The sequence below is a fragment of the Akebia trifoliata genome, chromosome 4 (assembly GCF_017979445.1).
Source record: "Akebia trifoliata isolate Shusen 1 chromosome 4, ASM1797944v1, whole genome shotgun sequence".
Taxonomy (NCBI): Eukaryota; Viridiplantae; Streptophyta; class Magnoliopsida; order Ranunculales; family Lardizabalaceae; genus Akebia; species Akebia trifoliata.
In genome coordinates this window covers 19,327,332-19,335,210 of record NC_141378.1, presented here as the reverse complement: position 1 = coordinate 19,335,210, position 7,879 = coordinate 19,327,332, and the positions used below count along the sequence as shown (strand labels likewise).

Here is a 7,879-nt window from a genome sequence, read left to right as displayed (position 1 = left end):
GAGTTCTAGAAGGGAAGAACATAACCAACATCGTCATTTTCATCGTCTATGCCTTACCCCATATTTTGTTTCGTCCCAGCAATTTTGTTGGATTACAGTGAGAGATAATGAGATTTTATTTAAGTTAAAAAAAGAAAAAATAAAGAAGGAAGGAGGTATTTGAAAATACCTCAAATATTTCGTTTCGTCCCAGCTGTCTCACAATTGACTCGAATAGGTAATCTAGGCCATTGATTCCCCCAGATCCAACGACGCCCACACATGGGTTTCTCAACTGGTTTGTGAGACGTCCCTCGAACCGTCCCCATATATATATATATATATATATATATATATATATATATATATATAACATAAAAAATAAATCATACTAAACCGAAATTCACATTAATATTGTATAATTGTCCACAAGTTATAATGATAAGGTATAATAAAAAAGTACCATTGATAATGTTGAAGTAACATTGAAATGTACATCGTGAGGCATATGTCTGACATGGATGTGTGTCAGAACCATATATGCTTTCATCGAGATAGCGTCAGAAATGTCTCACACGATGTACATTTTAATGTTACTCTAGCAAGACATTAAAAAAATATTATTAATATAAAATTATTAATATATTAGTATATAGCATCAGATGCAGTTGAGCCGGGTTGCTTGGACTGTCAACCCGAGCTCAATCAAAATTGAAATCAGGATGAGATATTCTAATCCAGACTTAACTCATCTTTTTCATAACTCGGCCAGGCTCGCCCATCAATCGGGTTGAGTTCGGGCCATTCCCCCAGGTTGTAGCCCAGCCTAGATCCTGTGTTTTAAAACCAGGTCCACATAGTCCCATTTCCATACAACCGAAAACTATAAATACACGCTGCATAGGCAAGGGCCATAGTCTTTCATTATCCACAACTTGTGGTCATGGAATTTCACTCTCTCCCCACTCTATTTTCTTTCTCTCTCCTCGTCCTTCTAGAGTTAGGTTTCCAATTTCACTTCCGTTCTCCGCAATTTTCATGGCGACAACCACAGCATCGAGAGTCGCTGCTGGATTATTCCCAATCTCTCCCTCTCTACACCATCACCAAAGATTGTTACCTTCACTGCGCCGCTATATCAATTCGAAGAATTTCTCTTCTTCGATTTCATTAACGAGTTCTTGCAAGATTCAGAGAAATTCCAGGAAGATCGTTTGTAAAGCGACGGAAGTTTCTGTTGCAGAAGAATCTCCGTCTTCTGGAGATGGTGGTGGAGAGGGTAGAAATGATGATGGGAGAAATTGGGTGCCTGTGGTTCCATTGACGGCGTTACCGAAAGGAGAACGACGGGTTATCATTCAAGATGGAGAAACGATTTTGCTTTTATGGTACAAAGATGAAGTTTTTGCTATTGAGAATCGGTCTCCAGCTGAAGGAGCTTACACTGAAGGATTGATAAATGCAAAGCTAACTCAGGTTTAATTGCAGAATTTTTTTTCTATTTGATTTTGTGATGTTGTTTTATGGTAGAATAGTTTTAGATGCATGAATTGTTTATCATTTCATTGTTAAATGCCTTTCAAAATAGATAATAAACTCCTTGATTAGATGAAAATATGTCTACCATGTCTGTTGTTCTTATAGACAAAATCAAAAACTTTATACCAATTACTGGAGTCGGTAAGATGAATCCTATTTCACGATTCAAATTTATTTTGAGCCATAATTGATAATGAAGTATAATTGAAAGACTCATTGAGTATCGGTTTTGAAAGATTAATGTTCAACACATTCTATGTTTTGTGTGTGTGTGTGTGAGAGAGAGAGAGAATTGGGAAGGCCATTTTATTTAGTTTGAACAGCAGAAAGGGATCTATTCTGTATTGTATCTGTGTATCATTTATTCTTGTGAGGTGCCAAACGAAATTGAACGATTTGATTTTAGAAGGGACATAATGGAATTCCTCAATTGATTCTTCCTAGAGGAATGATCTATCTTAGTTTGCTGATGGATCCAGCATTATAACAAATAAAAAAATATCTGAAATTAATTAAATAGTGTTCTTATTCAAACCACCTCGTAATCAATATAAATCTATTGGGTTACTATAATCAACTTCCAAGAGAATCAATTCTTATGTTTCTTCACATGTATGAGATAGAAGAGATACTAAATATGCCCCAATTTTCGGAAAAGATATCCTCTAAAACAGAAATTATGCCCATCAAGAGTGCTGGTTATGAGTAGGCCTAGACCCATAGCTCAGTTGGTTTGATGCATTGGAAAACAACTTTAAGGTCATGGGTTCAAGTCCAGCTTACCCATCAAAAGAGAGAGTGCTGGGTATATGTGGTATTTCTGTGAACCGTTATAATGGTTATTATGAAACTTTTTCCACAATTCTCACATCTAGATGTGTGGCTTGTGCGTTTAAGTAAAATTAACTGTCTTTTATGCCCTTTGGAATGATATAAAGCAAAAGTCAATGATATTTTTCTTTCAGGATGGCTGTATAGTTTGTCCAAGTACAGATAGTACATTTGATCTTAGGACTGGAGCTATCAAAGAATGGTATCCAAAGAACCCTGTTCTCAGAGTCCTGACACCCGCTTTGAGAAAATTCTTTGTGTATCCAGTGAAAACAGATGCAGAGAACATTTACATCAGCATAGGAGTTGTCTCATCTGATGTGTCTGCAGAGATCGTCTTCAGTGGGAAAGCTCAACCTGGTATGACTGCATCTGATGTCAATGTGGATGAGGTACACCGGGTTAATTACAGCCAATTTCTTTAGTTAAACCATTCAAACTCTTGAAACAGTTATTTTCTAAGTTCGATTTTATATTTGTTAATCTGATGATGGGTTTCAGGTGAGAATGATAATTGATGAGGGTGAAGGAGGGTTTGGCTTCACTGGGAAGAATGAATTGATAAATGGGAAGGCAGCCGTAATTGGCTTCTTATTGTTGTTAGATATCGAGCTCTTGACTGGTAAAGGTCTTCTCAAGGGTATAGGCTTCTTGGACTTTCTTTATTCTATTTCAAATGCTTTCAAGTAGGTATCAGATTTCTTTACAAATGCCAAAGTGTCTCTGGTCTACAAAGAGGTAAATTTCTTTCTTGATTTTGAAAACGAAAACAAGAACATTGTATACATTTGATCTATCAAACTCTAGACATGGGTTGTTTGGTTTTGCATAAGATAGTTTGGTTCTAAAATCAGCCAACAGTGTCTTGTTGGTATTTTTCAATTATTTGATTTAATTTATCTGACTGAGCTATATACTGGAAACTTGGAGCATAAATGTTGATGAAACATGGTAACTAGCCAAATCTTATATTAATAAGATTTTGAAGATTTTGTTGTGCGTTGGGATAGGGTGTGTTCTTTGTTGCGGGAGTATTTTGTTGGTCATGCCTAGTTTGTTGATTCGTCTTGTTGTGCTATCTTTGTTTTGTTTTCTTCTCTTTGTTTTGGGTGGGTCTTCTCGACCCCCTTAGTTTTTTCTCTTTTCAATAAATTTATCTTTATCGATAAAAAAAAAATTAAGATATGGATTGTTGGGAAACGAGTATGGATGATAAGTTTTTGGTGGTAAGAGACTTTCAAGATAATGGGTTTGGGGACTATTGGTCTAATAGCACCTCCTTGGCGTTGATGCCAAAGAAGCTTGGGACCAATTTCATTCAAGGTTGATTGGATTAGCTATTATCAGCATTGATTAAATTGGTTATGTTGGCAATGATAGGTCCTCATCAAAGGGCCTTTATCATGAGTAGACAAAATTTGGATGGAGTCTTGATTGCCAATGCATGTATCGATTTGAGGGTAAGGTCGAGAGAGTCTTGGGGTGGTTTGCAAGATCAATTTAGAAAAATGCTTACGTTCACGTTAACTGGAATTTCTTGAGGTCTGTGATGGGTCACATGGGGTTTGGGTCTAAATGGATGCATTGGGCTGTGAAATGTGTATATTCCCCTTCTTTCTCTATCATGGTTAATAAGAGTCCAACCGGTTTCTTTAAAAGCTCTAGAGAGATAAGACAAGGAGACCCACTTTTTTTTTATTTTATATTTAATAACATTGTGAAAGATTTGGGGAGAATGATACGCAGAGTCTTGGTTAATAGGGATCTTTCAGTTTTGTAGTTGAAGCTCAAGGTCTGATGATCTCCATTCAGAGTTTGCGGATGACATCCTGATGTTTCTTGATGCGTCTTTTGGGCAGTTAAGGTTCCTTAATGGCCTCCTTTATTGTTTTCAGGACGTGTTTAGTCTGGCAACCAACTTCCAGAAGAACAGGGTGTTTCCATGTTGGTAATATTCCTAATTTGAACTTCATTGTTGGGTCTGTTTTTGGGTTGTCAAGTAGGCATGTTTCTTCTTCCCATCTTTGATTACCATTAAAGGCTGTTTGCAAAACACTTGGGATTTGATAGTTGATAGAGAAGAGTTGGAAGGCAGCTTGGATCATGGAATTCAAAGTAACCTTGCATGTATCCAGTCTACTTCCTATCTTTTTTCTATCTATCCAAGAGCGTGGAAGTGCAGCTTGACAAGATGTTTCACTACTTTTTATAGAATAATAATGAAGGAAAAATTTAAGTTTCACCTCGTTAAGTGGGATCTCATTAGTTCGCTCAAAAAACAAGGAGGCTCAGGGTTTTGTAAGCTCGGGATCATGAAGTCAGCTTTGCTAGGTAAATGGTCATAGAGGTTTGGCTTGGAACATAATAACCTTTGGAGTAGGGTTGTTAAGGCTACATATGAGGAGAAAAAGTTTGGTTTGGAGAGTGGCGTGCTTGTTCTTCTTTTAGTAGTGGACTATGCAAAGGTCTACTTATGGTCCTTTGGGAGTTTTGTAATATTACAAGCTTTAGGGTTGGAAGAGGGACAGGGGTACGTTCTGGGAGGATCGCTTGGTGGTCTCTCAGCTTCAAAGAACTTTATTCAGCTCTAGTTCATATTTCTTCTAAGAAGAATTTTCCAAACAGTAGATTCATGAGATGGAAATGGTGGATTAGGGATGAGCCCTTGTGGGACCTCAGTTCCGTAGAACCTTTAATGGCAAGGAGGTTGAATTGGTTTCTAGCCTACTAATCGTATTTTCCATGCTCCCGTTCTCCTTGCAATTGAGGATTGTTGGGTGTGGGATATTAGTCAAGAAGGGCTTTTTACAATCAAGATATCATTTTTTTTCATTTGATCCATTGCTTTGGGAAAAATGGTAATGATGGATAATATCATGGCCCGGGGTGTTACCTATGTCAATTTCCACTCTTTTTATAAATCTAATGGCGAGTCTGTCAATCATCTGGTTATTCATAGCGACTGATCCCGTTAAGTGTGGTCCCATTTCTCACTTCTTTTTTTCCTTATGAATTGGTGTTTTCCTAGGTCAGTTCTCTCCTCATGTCAGAGTTGTTATTAGCTAGTTCTCTCTAATGCTAAAAAGAATTCAATGGGTTTTAGTTCCATTTGCCATCAAATTGGGCATCTAGAAGGAGAGGAACAGCCGGGGTGTCAATGGGCAGGAGCATTCCCTTCAGGAGATCATCATCAGTGTTTTTGGCTTCCTCTTCTTTTGGTGTGAGCATTTTAATGAGTTGAAAGGGCTTCTTTTTGAAGATTTGATGTTTAGATAGGATATGGTGTTGTAGTATTAGAGAGGGAACACCAGAATGTCTTCTCTCTTTATAAGATTGTTTCCTTGCATTATATTTTAACCTGCATAAGTTTTTTTGGATTGTGGCCACATATGTGCTTGTTTCTCTTCTCTTTGTCCATTTTATTTGGCATGGTGAACCTTGGTTGACCAAAAATGCCTCGAATTGTTGATTACTGTTAATGGTCCTGTATTTAGTATAAAACATTCAGGGACGATCCATTCTCATGGTTGTTTACGTGAAAAACAAAGCTGATAAAACAATGAGAATTTCGAATCAAATTCGAAAAGTAGTATTTGAAATTTCTAGAGAAGTCATTTTGCATAAAGATCAAGATCCCTGGGCAAGGTGAAAGATAATCTCTCTGATAACTTTGGGAGCCTCTATTTTATGTCTGCATTTCCCTTTTCTTTCCTTTCCTTTCTTCTACCCAACATTTCACCAGGTTTATGTAAATCTAGATGCTCGATCAATGTAGGGATAACCTTGATCATAACATCGTCGGGACGCAATTTTTCATTGCTAGGAAAATAGGAAGTAGATTTTTCGTCTTTTTTATAGCACAGTTTATCATATAAATAGAACTAAAAATCACTTTTAACATAAAACAGAAACAATAAAAATGTCATTTTTTTTTTCTAAATTTCTTTTAAATATTTTTGCTCAACTTCATAAAGTTTGCCTACCCCATGTCAAATATTCTATCAAAATTGATTATATTTATAGCCAATCATGATTATATTTATCTCTTATACTAATGAAAATTGACCTTAATGCCTTTTTCTTCACTTCTAATGAAGGACCTTGGAATTTTTTTTCTTTGAAACCAATCATATTCAAGGTCTTCAACCTTACCAGATAGGTTATACCTATGACCCATTTGCAAAAATTGACCAATACCCTAACATTCCCCCTTGACCTTGGTCTTTTCTAATAAATTAATGCAAATTACCTCATTAATCTTGTTGAACTTCAACATGAAACCTCTAAATCCCTTTGATTTCTCTTCTTAAAATCAATAATCTTCAACCTCTTCGGTAAAAGTTTTTACCTTAATTTCTAGTCATAGGATTAATCTACTTTGACCTTCAAACTTATAGAACAAGATAGGATTTTTGAAATCGAAGATGATACGATTTTTGAATAAAAGTTTATTAAAAGATATTAAGGCGAACTTCACAAGATGGATTGAAGATGAGGTAAAATAGATCAAAATGAATTTATTATAAAAATTGAAGAACTTGAAGATGAGTGGTTTAAAAAAGAAAATTTGAGGATTTTTTTTTTTTAGTTTAGTCTAAAAAAGAAGATAAAGGACAAAAAGGGCACATCATCAATTAAAAAAAAAAAAAAACAGGGGTGTCTCAAATATTCACCAAAACGTAGAAGAGTGTCTAAATAACAAAAAACAAATTGAAGGGTCAACAAGGAATCTCACCAAAATGTGTAGGAGGGAAAATGCAAAGATGAGGCCATTTCAGTCATTATATTTAATCTCTTTTGAAAGACTAAATTCAAGGGGAATGTCATAAATTGAAAACATTTTCACCAAAAGGAAGAGTAATTCTTCAAAATAACCCAACCTTAAAATAATTGTGTGGTTTTATATTCCTTTTAAATAAAATGTCACTTATGATGCGTAGCCATTATTTTCTAACTTTGGAGTATATTCATAATAATAGTGTTGTCGTAATAAAATGTCACAGACCTTAATCTTTACGTATAATAATCATCATATATTAAAAATAGCCAAATCCTCTAACTTAAAAAAAAATCAATTATGATGATCTTCTTGGTAATCTAAATTATTTTCGATTGATATCTCATAGAAGTCCACAATCAACAGATAAGTGATTAATTTAAATATACAAAAGTATCTATGTTAGAGTATTAGATATGAAGCAATGTAATAAAGTGTATTGTGATAAATCCAAACTTTTTTAATTAGATCAAATCTGTAGAAATGAAGATTAGATCTGATTCCAACTCTCATAGATCTATTGGGTATAGAGCCTAAGATGTTTTGAATCAGATCCAACTCACAAATATGAGAAAAAACGTACGATGCCAAAGCTGAGCCCTCACACGCGAGGCCCATTTTTTTGATGGTCGAGTCAATGTTGAGCTTTTTTTTATTTTGGCCCAGAGGCCACATATTCAGTCTTAGATTTAACCACTCATGGCCCAATTGATGCCCATTAATGGTTAGCTATTTACTCCTCACTGTCTAAAA

At 35.5% G+C, this 7,879-nt stretch overlaps 1 protein-coding gene across 1 annotated transcript; it reads left to right on the top strand.

The window, feature by feature from the left end:
- Positions 1-905: 905 nt before the first annotated feature.
- On the top strand, positions 906-3,202 carry LOC147404343 (Rieske (2Fe-2S) domain-containing protein). Its single transcript, XM_086440263.1, has 3 exons — positions 906-1,455; positions 2,484-2,741; positions 2,851-3,202. The coding sequence occupies exons 1-3, from the start codon at positions 1,018-1,020 to the stop codon at positions 3,037-3,039; spliced, it is 885 nt and encodes a 294-aa protein (XP_086296389.1). The 5' UTR covers positions 906-1,017; the 3' UTR covers positions 3,040-3,202.
- The last annotated feature ends 4,677 nt before the right edge of the window (positions 3,203-7,879 follow it).